Source organism: Corvus cornix, chromosome 8 (assembly GCF_000738735.6).
Source record: "Corvus cornix cornix isolate S_Up_H32 chromosome 8, ASM73873v5, whole genome shotgun sequence".
NCBI lineage: Eukaryota > Metazoa > Chordata > Aves > Passeriformes > Corvidae > Corvus > Corvus cornix.
The window spans coordinates 1,239,971-1,258,704 of record NC_046338.1 but is presented as its reverse complement, the minus strand read 5'-3'; the positions used below and the strand labels follow the sequence as shown (position 1 = coordinate 1,258,704).

General features: G+C 55.0%; 2 protein-coding genes across 3 annotated transcripts in view; one reads left to right on the top strand and one right to left on the bottom strand.

Annotated features, from left to right (window-relative positions):
- MIER1 (MIER1 transcriptional regulator) overlaps positions 1-5,296 on the top strand; it is a 32,293-nt gene extending 26,997 nt beyond the window's left edge. For both annotated transcript variants that reach the window (XM_039555774.1, XM_039555773.1), the window contains 2 exons: positions 1,039-1,178; positions 2,248-5,296. In XM_039555774.1, the coding sequence (XP_039411708.1) occupies positions 1,039-1,178; positions 2,248-2,573 (466 nt within the window). In that variant the 3' untranslated portion in view covers positions 2,574-5,296. The remainder of the gene's footprint in view (positions 1-1,038; positions 1,179-2,247) is intronic.
- A 353-nt stretch (positions 5,297-5,649) lies between these two features.
- SLC35D1 (solute carrier family 35 member D1) lies at positions 5,650-14,857 on the bottom strand. Its single transcript, XM_039555775.1, is given in 14 exon segments — positions 5,650-7,794; positions 8,357-8,439; positions 8,599-8,677; positions 9,042-9,109; positions 11,491-11,583; positions 12,123-12,225; positions 12,503-12,571; positions 13,128-13,199; positions 13,657-13,724; positions 14,103-14,189; positions 14,264-14,297; positions 14,643-14,742; positions 14,745-14,829; positions 14,831-14,857. Coding segments are annotated over 14 exon segments (1,077 nt in total). The 3' UTR covers positions 5,650-7,685.
- Between the last annotated feature and the right edge of the window lie 3,877 nt (positions 14,858-18,734).

Sequence of the window (18,734 nt, the reverse complement as noted above, 5' to 3'; positions counted from 1 at the left end):
TATTATTTTCATTCCTCATTTGTTCCTGGCTCCTCTGTTGATCCTTCCTTGGCATATTATTGTTTCTCCAAACATCTGAGGGCTGTGTGACACCCAGAGTTGCCATCTGGGACTTTGTGGATGTTACAGAGAGTTTCTTAACTGCTTGGCAGGGACTGTCTGGCTCCTCCTCTCCTCCCATCTCTTGCTGGGTTTTTTTTTCCCCTATTTTCCATTTTTCCCCAGATGAGGCATTTTTGGTTGTTAATCACTCAAACCTCTCTTCCTGCAGTTGGCTGTGCAGGGGCAGCAGCAGCAGTGTCATTAAGGATCAGACTTGTCTGTTCTTGAATGATTTTGCAGATAAATTAGGGAATTCAGGGTGCAATTCCAGCATGATGACGTGTGAGGAGATGCTGATCCAGCCTTCCCACCACACATCCAAGGGCTTTACCCACCAGCTCCCTTTGTTTCAGTCTTCCATTCCTGACCTAAGCTGGAGCACTGGAATCAGTGGCAGAGATGGGAATGTCTTTAACTCTGGAGTTTTTCACTTGGTTTTGACTTTACCCCTTTGGGGTCCTTGTGCACAAATATGATTTATATTTACTGGAATGGTTTGTTCTTGGTGACTCAGCAAATTGCGAGGGTTTAGCGCCTGAAGGGATCACCTTGGAAGCACAGCCACAACATAAAACATTTGGAATCATGGAATGGTTTGGGTTGGGAGGGACCTTAAAGCCCACCCGGTGCCACCCCTGTTCCATGGGCAGGGACACCTCCCACTGTCCCAGGCTGCTCCAGCCCCAATGTCCAGCCTGGCCTTGGGCACTGCCAGGGATCCAGGGGCAGCCCCAGCTGCTCTGGGCACCCTGTGCCAGGGCCTGCCCACCCTCCCAGGGAACAATTCCTGCCCAAAATCCCATCCATCCCTGCCCTCTGGCAGTGGGAAGCCTTTCCCACAGAATAGGCCATGCCTGCAGTGTGTGCAGGGGTATTTCCACCCCAGTACCACCAAGCTTTCCCAGCCAGGGCTGAGTGTGTGTGTGTGTTGTGCAGGGATTACATGGATCGGCTCCTGGATGAGAGTGAGAGTGCTGCTTCCAGCAGAGCTCCGTCCCCTCCGCCCACCGCCTCCAACAGCAGCACCAGCCAGTCCGAGAGGGACGACAGCACCACCAGCAGCAGCAACCAGAACGGTGAGAGGGGCCCTGTCCTGCCACAGTCACACAGCTCCAGCCTGCTCGGGGTCAGGAGGGACCTTAAAGCCCATCCAGTGCCACCCCTGCCATGGCAGGGACACCTCCCACTGTCCCAGGCTGCTCCCAGCCCCAATGTCCAGCCTGGCCTTGGGCACTGCCAGGGATCCAGGGGCAGCCCCAGCTGCTCTGGGCACCCTGTGCCAGGGCCTGCCCACCCTCCCAGGGAACAATTCCTTCCCAATCTCCCATCCAGCCCTGCCCTCTTACCAGTTTAATACCATTCCCTGTGTCCTGTCCCTCCATGCCTTGTCCCCAGTCCCTCTGCAGCTCTCCTGGAGCCCCTTCAGGCCCTGCCAGGGGCTCTGAGCTCTCCCAAAACCTTCCCTTCTCCAGGTGAGCACCCCCAGACACAAACAGCCTGTTGTAGTTTAAGTATTTTCTCAGCTTTAAGTTTAAAACTCTTTTTTTCAAAACCCCTCCATGTTTGCATTTAGGGCAGGGGCCTTGCCTTGAAGATAAATCCCCCCCTGGAATTTCCTGTTAACTTATTTGTGAGTTCTTGTCCCTGCTGTGCCAGTGGAGAGGTGTAATGCCAGTGCTGGGAGGGGTCCTGAGCAGGACACTGAGCCCCTGAGGGGGGAGCTGGGCTGGGGGCAGCTCCCTGGGGCTCCTCAGGAGCTCTTCCCCCAGCCCTGGGCCTTGGAAGGGAGTTGGGAATGGGAGAGCAGCCAGGAAGAAAAGCGAGGAGAGCCGAGCTGAGGGAGGAGCTCAGGGACTCACTCAGAGTGTGGAAATCACCTGGAAACTGCACAAAATGCCCAGGTGAGGAGAGTCCACCTGCAGCTCCTGGAGTTCTGGGATTCCAGGACATTCTCTGCTCCTCTATAGGACTTCCACAAACTCCCTGTGTCATTTGTATGCACATCATTCCCACAGTGAGGATAAGGAGAAAAACAGTGAATTTTTAATCATTTGAGTTCAGGTTCTGCTTTCCTGACCCAGCCCGGGCTGTTCTGTTGCTGCTGATGCTGCTGTGCTTTGCTGATGGGGTTTCTCTCCCACCCAGGTGTCTCTGCCAACGGCCCAGGGGAGGTGCCAGGGAAAGAGGAGGCAAAGCTCGAGGGATTGCACGTGAATGGACCTTCCAGTGGGAAGAAAACACCTCACACGGAGCTGGATACCAATGGGTATGAACCTGAAAACCTCTCCATTGACCCCAAACTTGCTCATTCAGCTTCAAGGAATGACCCTGAGCTGGAAGAAAAGAGTGAAAGACCTCTGAAAAGAAGGAGAATTAACAGCAATGGGAAGGAGAGTCCAGGTGCTTCAGAGTTCTTCCAGGAAGCCAACTCCCACGGGAAGCTGGAGGAGCTAGAAACTTTGGATGACTGAGTGCTGGGAGCTGATTTTATTCCTTGGAGTAAATTTTGGGTGTCTAAAATTTTCAGGGTTGATGGGTTACCTTACAAAATCCAGTTCCATAAACAATCTGAGATTTTTTTTTTGTTTCCTGAGACCTTCTAGTTGGCTCTAAAGATCTGATGATTTGGTGGTTTTTTTAGTGCTGAAAAGCAGCAGGAAAATACTGAATTTCTCAGAGCTGGCAGCTGCAGTTCTGGGATAAAAGGCCCTTAAACATTTGAGGAACAAAGCAGAGAGTTGCTGCAAAAATACTCCCAGCCTAATACATTAAAGAATGTGTTAATACAGCATTTAATGTATAATACAGCATTTAATAAGTGTACAAGTGAACAAAGCATTTGGGGCTTTGCAGGAAGTGAAAATAAAACGGGAAAAGCCAAGACAGAGCAGGCACAGAGACTTCCACTCCTGCTGGAGAGAGGAAAATGTCATCCCATCATTAAGGAACCCTCATGAATCCTGAAAGTTATGAGCACAACTATTTTTATATATAGAAGTTTTAAAAGGTAAATAAATAAACCAGGTCAGGTTTGTCTATGTAAAATTGTTGACATCAATGATGTCTTTCCATATTCTTTATCTGGGCTAAAGAAATACATTCTGTATTTTTCCAGATTTCTCTGTAGCCTTTGAAAGATTTTTACAGTACTTATGTCTTGATTGAACTGTCCTTTCTTAAAACAAAAGCTTGTATAATTTTCTTACCTTGTACAGTTGGTAAACTTTTATGAGAGAGTTGATACCCTGAGTCTAATGTCAGCTTCCTTTTATTTTGCTGAAGTCTTTTCTAAAAAAAATACCCAACCAAAAACAAAACAAAAAACAAACAAACAAAAAAAAACCAAACCAAACCAATGGAGTTAAAAATTAATCACCAACGTGTTAATTTTCTTCCCAGAAACTGGTAAATAATTAACATAAGAATGGTTAGAAGGCATTTGATGATTTTGGAAACGTGTTTTTTTTTTTTTTCCTTGTTTTATGGCAAATAATGATGTTTAAATTTTTGTTAAGCATGCTGCTTGCATTGCACACATTTCCTTGCTTTCTTTCTCCCTTTCCTCACTTTATTTGGAACTTGGAGAAATTTCACAGCAGCCAAATTCTGGAGTTTACTGAACCTTCTTCAAGTTCAGCCGTCCATTATCCACTGGTTTATTTCCAGTCTGTCACCTGCCACGTTTCAGGGAGCACAGCAAGGGCTGGAGTGTGGCTGGACTGGTTGGAAATGCAGCTGGAAACTGGTGCTGGACTGGAATTCCTGAGGACCACAGGGATGGCTTCAGTGGGAGCAGCACACACAGGTCAGAGGTTGGACTTGATGATCTCAAAGGTCTTTCCCAACCTAGTAAATCCTGGGATTGTGTATTGGTGCACAGGGATGCACTCACCTGGAGAAGGGAGAGGAGGAATTTAAGATTGAGCTGTGGAGAACTAATTTCAGTGTGAAAACCAAAAATTGCTTATAAATAAATGTGGAGGGGGTGATGCTCACCGTGCCAGCAGCACCACTGAAAAGCTGTGGATGTAGGATTTACATCCATCAGCCTGGAACATTTTAAATCCAAATTCGTTTTGGTTTTGTTTGGTTTCTTTCAGCCCAGCTCCAGTTCTACTCTGCCAAAATCCAGGAAAATTGTTCCTTTGTGTCATGGATAACCCTGTGTCCTCCTCCTCACAGCTGTGCTGTTTATCCTTAACTGGTTCTTTTCTCTTCAAGTTTATGGTTCCAGTTGAAATGAATGGTTTGAAGTGCATGTTTCAACCCAAACCCCACTGCTGAGGGGTTGGGCTGATTGGGTTTCTCCACTGAACTTCCCTTGGACTTTGTGATGAGGAGTGAGCCAAATCCTCGGGGTGTGGGTTATGGATGGAGGAACCTGCTGTTCCCAGCTCTTCCTGCCAGCCCTGTTCCTGGAGAGGCTCTGGGTGAGGTTCATTAATTAAGGCCTGTGTTAATTAAGGAATGCAGTGATTAATGCCTGAGGCAAAGGTTGCTGTTAACTCTCCCCTCTGGTTATGAGCAGAACCCCAAAGTTTCCCCTTGGCTCAAAAACGGTTCTACACAAGCACAATCCTATTTTCAGTTTTATTTTGATGCTCTTTGTTTTTGGTTGCAACTTGGAAATACTTCCCAAAAATCCATAGGAAAGTTTCCCAGTGAATTGTCTCAGGCTCGTGTGTGAAATCCAGCACTGTGTATATTTTCAGGAATGTTGCTTTGTTTTTTATCTTTCCTTTTTTTTTTTTTCTTTTGGTGATATGTAGAAGAGACCTGACATTCCATAATCCACTATGTAATGCTCAGCTAGACTTGGAGAATATTTAATTCTAATTTACCTTTTGTTTATGCTGGTGTTTTATACAATACTTTGTTCATGTTTCAAACTGCAGCCACTAGAACTCGATAAAAGTCATTGCACTACTAAAGCTACTTCAAACCCTGGAAATCTGCTAACTTTGCCTTCATTTTCCAAGCCTTCAGTACAGTTGGGAATGCAATCCAACAGGAAATCCTTGGGCTTCCCAAAGGGTTCAATGTGCTATAGGATGTCCACACACACACAAACCCTACAGATCAGTTTGATACATTTTTCCCACACAGTATTTTGCACTGTTAGTAATTCCCTCCTCTTATTCCCCTTCCCTGTCTGCAATTCTGGAAAAGCTTATTAAAATATTTTTAAACTTACTGTCTGCATCCAAAATTCCTGACTCTTTCTGCTCCAGAGGGTGGAGTATTTCTGCTCAGAGGATGGGAAGCCCCAGGCTGCTGCAGCAGCAGTGACTCTGTTACTCTGCAGTGAAACCCATGGGAACAAACCCCCCTTTTCTGGATGAACTTCCAGCTGTTTCCTTCATTCCCCAGAAACAGGGTTGTCCTCCACATCCCCTCTCAAGGAATATTCAAAGCTGGAAACCCAGGAGACCTCTCCTCACCCTGCTGGAACCGGGGGGTTGTCAGAGCCCCCTAAATCCCTGATTTATCCACCCATCCTCTCCAGCCTTTTCCTGCTGCTCAGGGAAGGGAGGGGTGAGGCAGGAGCAGCTTTGGTTCATTGGTTTATTGGAAGCAAATACAAAAATACAGAGGCACATAAATCCTGTCTGCTCTCATTGCTCACATCCACAGCCTGCCATACATTCAGATTTTCAGCACTAAAATGCTCATTTTGTAAATAGATTCTCTATAGAAAACATTTTTTTAGTCAATTAAGAGCATAGAAAATACTGTTAGAGGAACTCTTGACTTTCCCAGTGTTTAGGATCCAGCAGGATCCCGGCATGGACAAAATAAGCTTTAAAAATACTTCCCTGTTAGGACTCCAAATCTAACCAGTAGATTCAAAAACAAACATAAAATCATAAAAAAACCCCTCTGACAGAATCAACCTCCTGGCTGTGAACTCAGCACGGCGGAGTCGGAGCACACGTGGGAAAAAGGGATTTGGGAATGCTGCAGGAGAGGAAGGAGGAGGTGGGAGGGGCCCCAGCCCCACCTGGATACTGGGAACCAGCACGGGGACCAGCAACCCCAGCTGGGCTGGGACTGGGGGGCTTCTGCACAGCAGGAAGGGCTTGCCAGCCTCCCTCCCCTGGGATAAAGCTGAGGTTTTACTGGAATTTTGGGAGACAATCAGGGATCGCTTTTTTACTGTGCTCTGAGGGGGAACCCGCTGAGGGGCTGCTCCAGAACACCCCAACTCCCTACAGTGCCCACACAATCCCACAGAAAAAGGGGGAGGTTGTGGCTCTGGAATTGTTGGAGCAGGCAGCAGCTCACTCACTGCACACCAGGCTGGAGCAGCACCCTCACACAAAATCTCTTTCCCATCCAAAAACTTCCCAAAAACTCCAACAAATGCAGCTTTGCCCGAGAGCAGTTCCAGCTGGAGCAAGTATCTCCCAAAAAACCCCAATGTCAGTGTCTGGAGAAGCAGTTTGGGTACAAAAATCTCTAAAAACATTATTTTACCAAAAGTTTTTTAACCAAACTTAAAAACAATTCTTTTTAACCCAAAAGACAACCCAAAGGGACCTGGAAAGAAGTGCTGGGTAAAACAACCTTTAAAAGTCAGTGACCACCACCCAATGAATGAAAATTCCCATTCTTTTGGTGGGTCACAAATCCAGGGTGACTCATTCCATGGAACACAAGAATTGTGGGGCCCCCTGTACTTGCCAAAAAAGAAGATTTAAGTCCTTGTGCCTCTTCCAGGGGTGGGAGCTGCAGCCTTTGCAGATTCCCTGGATGTGCTGTGCCAGGTGGGACAACCTCAGCTCTCCTGTGATCCCAGCAGCTTCTCCCTGGTGGATCTTCCCAGTAAGGCCAGCAGCTTTCCCAAATCCAAGGCTTTCTGACCCCAGGTGAGGGAGGCTGCAGAGCTCAGCAGTGGCAGGGAAAACCTTCCTGCTGGGAATGTCCCCGAGCCTCACAAAGACAGAGGAGAATGCAAGGCTCTGCTAAGCCCAGGAGGGCAAACCCAGCTTGAAAAGCGGGTTAATGGAACAAAAAACCAGAAAATAACCAGAAAACAGCTCAAACTGAAGTCCAGAGAGCACTGAACATTCATCCAAGAGGTTTTGGCCCAGCCCAGGAGCATCCTGCATCTTCCAGGGAATGCCGGCGCTGGCATCCTCGGAGCCGGGCACCGCCGGGTGCCACGGCATTCCCTCCCTTCCAGAGGGAGCGGGCTGGGCACGGAGCCAGCCCCAGCATCCCTCCACTGAGGAGCAGATCCTCGGATCCCACGGAGCAGATCCAGCCAGGGATACCCCTGGCACATCCCTCAGAGCAGAACGTCTTCCAGCCCTCGCCCTGCCCGCTGCTCGTGCCCATCTCCGCTGCCGACTCCCAGCTTGATTAGAAACCCATTAATTCCTCCCGATCACACTTAATTAGGCTCATCCTTCCCCTTGCAGGCCGCTCTCTTCCCAAGGATTTGTGAAGGCAGCAATCTCGGCTGTGCAAATTAAGAGCATCCCTGTGGCTCCTGGCAGGCGCCCCGGATCCCTTCCCACGTCCTGCCCGCGATCAAGCGAACAGGAAGAGGTTGGTTCCCAAAAAAAGCCTCTCCCTGCTCACACGGAGCTTTTCCCTTTAATATCCATCTTGCTGCCAGCATCCGACTCCTTGTTCATTTGCTCCTCGGTGAAAGTGATGTAGGAATACACCAGGCTTCCAGCAATACTGCAAGAGATTCAGGGAACACGTTGGGAATGAGCTCGGCTCCTGCAGCAGCCACACAGCCCCGCCCCAGGAAAAGCCAGGGCCACGGGACGAGGATCTGCTGGAATTTCCATGGAAACTGCCAGTTTTCCTCCTAAACCCAGGTATCTTGTTTCATTCCTGCCCAAATGCTTCCCAGCCTAGGGCTGGATCCATCCCACCCCCAAAGGGATCCTGCTGAAGGACAGGGAAGGAACAGGAAGACTCCCCCAACACAGCCCAGAAGGGAGACTTTTCCAAAAGGTGAATAATAATACCAGGTGAAAGAACCCCAAAAATTCTTCTTTTGCTGCCTTCATTCCATTGGGAACTCTGGGAAAACTCAAATTTTCCTGCTAAAATACTCCTGTGGATTCTCCTGGCTTTGAAACAAGCCAAGTCTGGGAGCATCCCACAGCCTGAGCAGGGACCAAGCATAAGAACCCAATTCCATGGGGGTTTTTCGGGGAAAAAAATCCATTAAATCAGTCAAATCATTTCCGTTTCACCCCAATTTTCACTTACAAATCATAAATAATCTTACCTGATATTCAGACCAATGAAGTTCATCCATGTAAAAATATAATCTCCTCCAAAAAACATCCCAATATAGGTTATTAAAATATTCTGCAAAGGAACAAGATGGGAGGAACAAACAGCCTGAGACACGGGAATGTACGGAAAAGGGAATGCAGGGCGGGGAACGGGGAGGACACAGGGGCTGTCATGAGGGGTTAATGCAATTCCCAAGGGATAACGAGGTGCTTTCCTGGGAATGCCACTCACCTTAATGCAGCCAACTATTGTAGTTGTAAGAGCAGAGTTGTACTGAGTGCACAGAACTGTGGAATACATCAAAATAAACCTACAGAAAAGAGCCACCATCAGGGACACGCCTTGGGAATCCCCTCATCCCATCACCCTGGCCATGGAAGGGGTCCCTGCCCTTCAGGGAATGAGGTGAGCTTAAGGTCCCTCCCAAGCCAAAACATTTCAGCATTCCATGATCCATTCCCATCCTTTCTCCAGCAGTATTTATCCCACCACTTTTTTACCACTTGGAGGAAGGTGGGAGATAATTCCCACCCCCCCCCCCAACTCTCAGCAATGGTGTCCCTGTAAGGACTGAGGATTTATTAGGAATTTTTCATAATATAAGGGCACCAAAATTCCCAACTTCCGGAATGGAAACTCCTTCCCTGCTCCCAGGCCAGCATCCCAGTCCTTACCCCATCACACATGACAGCGTGAACTGCACGACGAAGAACGTGTCTGCCCAGCCCTGGTATTCCATTGCCTGCAGGAAACACCAGCTTCAGACCCTCAGGAAGCACAGAATTCCCAGCAAGACAAGGAACAACCCCCCAGCATCGGCTTTCACCTCACAGCAGGAAAAACCAACCCAATTCCCAGCCTGGAGTGACATCCCGGGGCTGTGGGAAGGCCGGGGGTCCCCACTGGCATCACCTCCAGCCTCAGCACTCAGCTCATCCCTCCTGGAAAAAGCAGGGAACGAGTTCACACACCAGAGGAATCAGGAGAGGCATTTCCCAGCTGGCTGTTATCCAGAATTGGATCACTCTGGAATTCCTTCACTGCAAACACTCAGACAGCACATCCCAAGGGAAGTGTAACCTCCGGAGACGCTGCTGACAGAGCGGCTCAAGGCAGCCTGGCTTTCAGGGAAGCGCTTTTTTCCTGGGATTTTGGAGCATCTGGAGTGCTGGGTCCAGTGCTGGGCAGTGCCACAGACAGGGAGAGTCCAGAGGGGTCACCAAGATCCTGCAGAGACTGGAGCATCTCCCTGAGGAGAGCTCAGAGCAGGCTCCAGGATCTCACCCAGGGAGCCGAGGAGAAGGAGCCAGGCTCTTCCAGAGGTGCCCAGGGACAGGACCACGGAGCCAGGGGCACACACGGACACACACGAGGATCCCTCTGGATGCCTGCAGGCACTTGGAGAGGGTGCACAGGCTGCCCAGGGAAGTGGTGGAGTCTCCACCCTTGGAGACAGCCAGAATCCGAGTGGAATCCTCATCTGCTCCAGAGGGACCAGAGGCGCCCCAGAGGGCCCTGCCAGCCTCAGCCACGAGCAGGGCAGGGCAAGAGCTGCTTCCCTCACTCCCTTCCCAGCCAGCCAGGGAATGCCAAAGCACCCAGAACCTGGCCAGGCAGCTGGGAATGCACTTCCCACAGGGCCACGGACCTCCAGCCCTGGAGGGACCTTCCTGTGGATCATCCACCCCCTTCTCCCCCAGGAACTCCTCGCAGGGCTTTGCTCAGCACCCCCAGCACACCGCTCACAAAGCAGGATGTGTTCCCTGGGATGCCTCTTAAGGAACCACAAGAATTCCCAGATCCACAGGCACAGGAAAGGCTCCCAGCCCCCCCCAGGCACAGGCCCTTCCCAAGGGGGTTTTCCTGGAGCTGCCAAGGCGGAGTTTCCTGGCAGCAGCCCCGGCACACAGCGCATCTTTGTCCAGCAGCTCTGGGCCTGGCAGAAAGGAGTTTATTCAGGGGAAAAGCAAATAAAAAAAGGCCATTTCTCTCTCCAGGCTGAACAGAGGCTGCTCACAGCAGCGTTTCCCTGCCCAGGCTCAGCTCCCGCTCCTAAATGAGCACTTTATCCCAAATCCAGCCCTCGGAGCCGCTCCGGAGGGTGGGGCTGAGCCACCTTCACCCGCTGCTAATCCCAGCTCCGTATCCGGGGCTCCAAGCCCCTAATGGGGACAAAGCCACCAGGCTGGGACAGAGGGGGCTGGCAGGGCCCCCCAGGGTCACCCACAGGGTGGGCAACACCTCCAGCCTTTGGAGGAGGGAATTTATCTGAATCCCCTGCACAGGGAGAGGAGGACGCCGAAAAAACAGGCAGGAAAAAGGGATTTCTTGCTCAGGAGAGCCAGCTGCACATCAGTGAGTGCAATAAAAATACCAATCAAATGTAAAAAATAATAGTAGTGGTAGTAATAGCAGGAACAACAATTAATAATAATAATAATAATAATAATAATAATAATAATAATAATAATAACAGAAGAATTTCACGTATACAGGACCAGAGGAATAATAATAATAATAATAATAATAATAATAATAATGGAAGAATTTCATGTATACAGGATCAGAGGTAAATTATTATTATTATTATTATTAGTCATAATAATAATAACAACAATAATAAAAAGAAGAACTTAACACATACAGGACCAGAGATAATATTTTAAAAAAATTTAAAAAAAAATAATAGAAGAATTTAATGTATACAGGACCAGAAGTAAAATATTATTATTATTAATAATAATAATAATAATAATAATTTCACATCTTCAGGACCCCAGCCCTGATGGGGCACCACAAGCAAACTGAACCCACACAGCAACTCAGCAAAACTGCCCCAGCGAGAGGGGAAGGGCAGAAAAGTTTGAAGAACCTTATTGATTCTAAAAATGCTCAGCTTCTTTAAATAATATTCGGGTTTCTTCTCGCTCTCCACTTCCCCATTCCTCAGGCATTACAAAAATGCCTGAATGGAGCAACTCCGGGGGTTTGGGTCCAACGTAAAAGTCGCAGTTCCTTTGTGCTGAGGTGGCTTTGGGGCAGTGACCCCCCCACCCCTTGCCCCCCCATGCTGTCCATACAGTTGTGCCACTAAAACCATGGATTTTGGGATGGGAATCCTACCTTCTGTGCATCTCCAGTGATGTAGGCAATGGCCAGGGTGGGGACGATCATGAACAGTGCATTGTAGTAGAGCAGACCATACTTCCCCAGCTCCTGGAGATGGGAAATACCCATGGGTTTGAGTGGGAACAGAAAATCTTTCTCATATTGCTGCTGGGACTGGGCCTGGAGCTGAATCCATGTGGGATTCTCTGAGACAGAGGAGCTGGAGGGTGGGAATTTTTAAGTATCTTGGAATGCCAGACTGGACTGGGTTGGGAGGGACCTTAAAGCTCATCCAGTCCCACAGGCAGGGACACTTTCCGCTATGCCAGGCTGCTCCAGCCTGGCCTTGGACACTGCCAGGGATCCAGGGGCAGCCCCAGCTGCTCTGGGAAATCCAATCCAGGGTCTCATCACCCTCCCAGCCAGGAATTCCCAATTCCCCATATCCCGTCCATCCCTGCCCTCTGGCAGTGGGCAGCCATTCCCTGTGTCCTGTCCCTCCATCCCCTGCCCCAAGTCCCTCTCCAGCTCTGGACAGGAGATTTTGGGAGAGGGATGGCTGAGCCTCCCCCCTTTGCCCTCCCAGAATAAGCTGGTGACAAGCCCAGCCCAACATCCCAACATCCCAAAGCTGAAGGTCACCCCACCTTTGAATCCAGCTTCTGTTTCACGTAGGCACCGTTTGCAGCCGTTAAGGCATCGTTAATGAGGATAAAAATGTATCCTTCCAGATCGAATGCCAAGTCAGCACTGGGAAAGGGAAAAAGCAGGAGTTAAAGCTCTGGGCTGCGCAGGGACAACGCTTGGAAGAGTCCTTCCACCTTCTGTGGAGCCAGCAAGTTGTCAGGAAAAGTTAATCATGGGAGGAGGGGTTGGGATTTGGGTCAGGAAAACATTCTTTCCTACTGGAGAGCACGTCTGGAGAGGGGAAAGTCGGTGTTTAATCCCTCTCTGCTTGGGACACACCGTGGAACTCGATTCCCATTAGCACGGAGCCTCTGGAGATGTGGGAATGGGGACAGCTCACCTGGCAGCTACAAATGCACCAAAGATCATAGCAAATACTGTCATCTGAATGCTCCAGGAAAACTTCTTCCTGGAAAAGAGAGGCAGGAGGACACGGCATCAGCCACAGTTCAGTCCTTGGGAATACTCTGAGGGCTTTGGAGCAGAGCAGGGAGAAGCTTTTCCTCCTCTGGAAAGGGGGAAAAAACCCCAAACCAACCCCAAACAAACCAAGCTGTGCAGGAGCTGCGAGTAAAGACATTTTTAGCCAATTATCTCTGTGATTTTTTGGAAGATAAAGAACTCAGCCTCGAGGAGTTGGGAGTTTATGGAGGGAGAGCTGCAGCTCTGCCTGGGGCAGGGAAGGGCTCAGCCAGGCACGGAGCAGCTCCCAGCCCTGGGAAGGGGCTGTGGGCACTCTGGGAGTGGTTTGGGGTCCCTGCAGGAACCAGGGCTGGCACAGCCAGGCTGCTGGACACGCACACAGAGCACATCCCTCTCTCCCAGCTCCCTCTGGACACCTGGGAAAGGGATTGGGACAAGCTGCTCCTGCACCCACCTCCTCCCAGCCCAGCCCGGAGCCAAACCCCGGCCAGGCAGCCCCGGAACCCGAGCCCGGAGCTGTCACACGGGCTGGGGACACTCACTTGAGCAAGAATCCTTCGGCAAACATCGTAAACAGGATGGAAAACCTCCGCAGGACGGTGAACATGGGCAGGCTGCAGGAGGAAGGGGCAGCGCGGTGAAAGGGTGTTCCCCCCCTCCCCACATCCCAAATGGAGCAGGGATACAGGTTCTGGGAAACAGCACGGATTGGCCTGCCCGTTCCCTTACGGGAATGGCATTGCTCCTTATGGGAATGGCATTGCTCCCACACCCACTTTGATCTGACCCTGCCACGGTGGGGGACCCCAAGGACGCCCCCAGACCCTCACCCCACGGATGAGGGCCAGCCCCGTGTCCCTCCCTGCCCGCGGGAAGCATTTGGAACTCGCACGTGGCACATTCCCTCGTGGGCAGGGAAGGAAGTGCGTGGCCCCGAGCGGCTCCTGCCCGGATCACCCAGAGCCCGCACAGCCCCGGGGCCCGGCAGCGGCTCCCTGGAAAACCCTGCGGCAATCCTGGAAACCCCCAAGGCCCTGTTAAACCCCCCCTGTGCCGGAAACCCATCCGTACTTCAGTTTCTTTGTGCTGAACAGTCCTGTGATCTGGTTCCCGAAGTACAGAAGAGGTAGAGGAAATGTCTGGAAAGAAGCGGGATAAGGCTCTGTGAGCGACCCGAGGCGCCCGGGGAGCTCCCCAGAGCACCCTCCGCGGATAAATATAGACACGGAATTATTCCCACCCCGCCGTGGAAGCCTCCACACGCACACACGTGTCCCGGAGCTGCTCCGTGGCCGCAGGATCCCAGGAACGGGCACGGGCATCCCGCTGCCAAAGAGCCCGTGGTGGGCACGGAGCCCCGGAGCTGGGGTCAGGGGCCCAGGGAGGGGAGCTGGGTGTCTGGAAAAGGGAGCTGGGTGCTGGGGAGGGGAGCTGGGTGCTTGGGAGGGGATTTGGGTGCTCGAGGAGGGGAACTGGGTGTCTGGAAAAGGGAGCTGGGCGCTGGGGAGGGGTCTCACCCGCCGGGGGACGTGTCTGTCCAGGTCAGGGAACTTGACCACCCGCAGCGCCTTCCCCGCCCAGAGCACGGCCACCGTCGCCAGCATCTGCAAGAGAGCAGGGGGTCACCCCACGGGCCCCCAAAACACGGGGCGCGGGGACACGGGGGGGTCCCACTCACCTGGCCCAGCCCCACGCACAGCGAGGACGGGAACCTGCGGGAGGAAAGCACAAATCAGGGGGGGCACCCGCACCGGGGGGGTCCCGGAGGCCACGAACCCACAGCCGGGGGGGCCGGGCAGGGGGACACCCAAGGAGCGGAAAGGGTGCGGTGGGTGGAGGGGGGCAGCCCCAAGCAGGGGGTGCAGGGGGGTGCCAAGGGCTGGAAGGACCCCGGGGCAGGGGGGGTCACACAGGAGGTGAGCGGCGGGGTCCCGCATGGAGGGGGAGGTCCCGATACCCATCCCACGGGGGGCTCCGCACGCCGATCCCGGGCGGGTACCCCGATCCCAGAGGGGCTATCCCGATCCCGGGGGGGGGTCCCGCCGGCGCGGCCGTACCCGTAGGTGGTGAGGACGCTCTTGTTGACGACGACGATGAGGAAGGAGCTGAGGCCGTAGAAGGCGGCGGCCAGCAGGCGCAGGCAGAGCGGCGGGGCGCCATGCCCCGCTCCGCATCGCCGGGCGCGGGGGCTCCGGCGGGGGCTCCCCCCTCGGCCGCCCCCTCGGGCCCCCCCCCGGCAGCGGCCCGCGGGGCGTCTGCGCGGGGCCGACATGGCTGGGGCGGGGCTGCGGCGGGGGCGGCGCCGCGCAGCCCGCGGGGACAGCGCGGGGCGGACCCCGGACGGGCCGGGGGAGCGGCCCCGGGGCCGGGGCGGGGGACTGGGGAGGGGGCACGGCACCGGGATGGGGAGGGGACTGGGGAGGGGGCACGGCACCGGGATGGGGAGGGGACTGGGAGGGGGCACGGCGCCGGGGATGGGGAGGGGACTGGGGAGGGGGCACGGCACCGGGGATGGGGAGGGGACTGGGGAGGGGGCACGGCACCGGGGATGGGAGGGGACTGGGGAGGGCACGGACCGGGGATGGGAGGGGCTGGGGAGGGACACGGCACCGGGGATGGGGAGGGGACTGGGGAGGGGGCACGGCACCGGGGATGGGGAGGGGACTGGGGAGGGGGCACGGCCACCAGGGATGGGGAGGGGGCTGGGGATGGGGGCATGGTACAGGGAGGCTGGGGTGGAGGCTGGGGGTGGGGTACGGCACAGGAGACATGTGGAGGCTGGGGTGGGGGCACAGGACAGGGGGCTGGGGTGGGACATGGTACAGGGGGACATGGCACAGGCGGACATGGCACAGGGGGCTGGGGTGGGGACGTGGTACAGGGGACATGGCACAGGGGGCTGGGATGGGTCCTGGGATGGAGGGACATTGCACAGGGGGCTGGGATGGAGGGACATGGCACAGGGGGCAGTGATGGGGTGGGGGCTGGGATGGAGGGACATGGCACAGGGGACATGGCACAGGGGGCTGGGATGGAGGCACGGCACAGGGGACATGGCACAGGGGGCTGGGGGTGGGGACGTTGGTACAGGGGACATGGCACAGGGGGCTGGGATGGAGGGACATGGCACAGGGGACATGGCACAGGGGGCTGGGATGGGTCCTGGGATGGAGGGACATGGCACAGGGGGCTGGGATGGGGTGGGGGCTGGGATGGAGGGACATGGCACGGGGGGCAGTCATGGGGTGGTGGCACGGGAGCTGGTATGGGGGCATTGATAGGGGGACATCGCACAAGGGGGCTGGGATGAGGGGGCTCAGACCGGGGAGGGGGAGACTGAATGGGGGCTGGGATGGGGGGCTCGGACCAGGTGCATAGAACAGAGATCTGGGGTGGGGCATTGATGGAAGGGCACCGAACAGCGGCTGGGATGGGGGGCATTGACAGGGAGGGCTGGGATGCGGGGGCACTGATGCGGGTGAGCAGCCGAGGGTCTGGATAGGGGACACAGCAAGGGGGGCAGCTCACGGGAGGTTGGCATGGGGGGCACTGATGAGGGGAACCCCCCGGGGTCTGGCGGGGGGCATGAAGAGAGGAAGGGGCGCGTAGGTGAGGTCCCACGGGGCCTGAGGTGGGGGGCACCGGGCACTGCATGGGGGGCACTGCAGGGACCAGGGCACACCAGACGCGTGTCCCCTCTCTGGGCAGCGGGACAGGGGTCCTTCCACCCGTCCCCACAGCAGGACTGGGGGGTTAGACCCGTGCTGGCACCGCTGTCGCTGGCACGGCGGCCCCGGGGGCCCCGGCACCCTGCCGGCTGTTGCCCTCGGGTGACCCCGCACGAAGGATTTTGGCACCAGCCCTTCTCTTTCAGAGATTAAATCTTCCCCTCCGGGCTATGCTCTGCCAAGTGGAAAAATCCCAAAACAAGGCAGCTTGGAGCACAAAAACACCTCCGCCCTACGGGACGCAGTGGAGAGAACAGATTTAGCTGGGGGACAAGGAGTGACACGCACAGCTCAGTCCGTCGCTGCTGCGGAATCTGCTTCCCATCACCCTGATCCCGGCCGGGGAGCAGAGCCCAGCTGGTCACAGCTCTCAGAGCCCACGGGGCAAAGTGTCCTGGAGCCCCCCAAGGGACGGGACACGGATGGAGGGACAAAGCTGCAGCCACGGGAAAGCCGCGCCGGCTGGTGTGGGGGATGGAGGGTGGGCCTGGGGGGCGATGCAGGGGATGTGGGATGAGCCTCAGCTCGGAAATAGCAGCAATTCCATAGAACCTTGGATCATTTAAGTTGGAAAAGCCCTCAAAGAACACAGAGTCCAACCATTCCAGCACTGCCAAGGCCACCACTATCCCATGTCCATCCACACGGCTTTTAAATCCCTCCAGGGATTGTTTCGGGGATCGCTCCCAGCGTGAGGAGGGAAGGCAGCAGCGGGACATTCCTTGCCCGTGGCCGTGGTGGTGCTCACAGAGGAAACAGCCCCTTTTGGAGAGCGTCATTCCCGATTATCTCTCTGCCGTGACCTGCCTGGGCACAGCCAGGGCCTGCAGAGGGAAATGGGGCATCGTGGCCCCGTGGGCAGGAGCTGCTGCTCGTCCCGGCACGCTCGGCTCACCGCAGCACCTTCCCCTCGCAGGGAAAAGCAAACTCTGCCCAAACTTTCCTTCTGGCGGCCTATTCGTGTCCCTGCTGCTGCCCCACTCGAAGGGCAGGAGCTGGGGCTGTTCCCTGGCACGGCTCACAGGAAGGACAAACTGACTTTAAAGGCCGGGAGCAACTTTCCCATATCTCGGGTGTCCTTTTACCCCGGCCAAAAATCACAGTCGAACCCCCTTTGACATTGGCATCACCTTCCTTGTTCCTGCACCGAGCCCTGGCTGTCCTGAACCCTCAGCGGAGCTTGGACTTGGGAATATTTACTGCTCCAGCAGTACAAAGGAACCTAATCCTGCCTGGGCCGCGGTGCCAGCGGCCCTGACGCAAGCGGCGCTGATTCCCAGCCCTGCCCTCCCTCTGGAATGTCCCTGTCCCCCGGGACCCTCACTGGGGGGGACAGGGAAGCCCCCGTGGGGCAGCGTCCCCGGCCCCGGAGCCACCGCGGCGATTTTAAGGTCAAATATCTGGGTGTCGCCTCGCAGCGCTGCCAGCAGGGCGAGCAGGGGGCGAGCTGCGCCTGTGCCGTGTCTGTGGCCCCCGTGGCCCCCGTGCCGGGCACAGCTCCGGGGGTGACACAAGAGCCCCGCTCTTGGCAGCAGGGCCGGGTCTGTCCCGACCTTTCCTTCCTGCTGCCCTCAGCCTCCGAGGCAGGGCAGGGATCCCAGCGTGCCCACCAAAGATAACAAGTGTTCAATCAATCCGCTTTAATCCTCATCTCATCTGACAGCCAGCTCCGTGCCAAACTGCTGAGGGCTCCGGCGCTGCGGGCACGTCCCAGGGAGGGGAAAGGGGCTCCGGAGCCCGGCACCAGGACGGGGCACAGGGGTGGTGGCAGTGGCAGTGACAGTGGCGGTGGCAGTGGGGAGCTGGCGCGGGGGCAGCGCCGGCACGGCGAGGAAGTGCCCGGGAGATCCTATCGGCTGCGCGGGGGCGGCGGGGAAAGCACGGCACAGCCCGGGGAGGGCTCACGGTGCCCCCAAACCTGGGTGCTGCTGGGGGGGAAGGGAGCTGACCCCACCCCTGTGCCAGGCTGGGGAGCACTGGATCCCAAGGCTGTGCTGGGGGAACCTGCTGGGCTGTGGCGGCCTCGGGAGGGACTCTCTGCCGGGCACCCAAATGCTGGAGAGGCGTTTCCACCTCTGGAGACAGGATCACGGAATCCTGGAATGGTTCGGGTTGGCGGGGAGCAGAAACCTCATCTTGTTCCACCTTGTGCTATCCCAGGCTGCTCCAAGCCCCGTCCAGCCTGGCCTTCGACACTTCCAGCAATCCAGGGGCAGCCACAGCTTCTCCAGCACCCTGCGCCAGGGCCTCCCCACCCTCCCAGGGAGGAATTTCTCCCTGAACCCGTCTATCCCTGTCCTCAGTTTCCATCAGGCTCTGAGGAATTTCTGAACAAACCTCAGAGAACCCCAAACACGATGGGGGTTGGAAGGCCGGGGCAGTGTAGCTGCCCCAGAGGAAGGCGACAGCAGCTGAGATTCC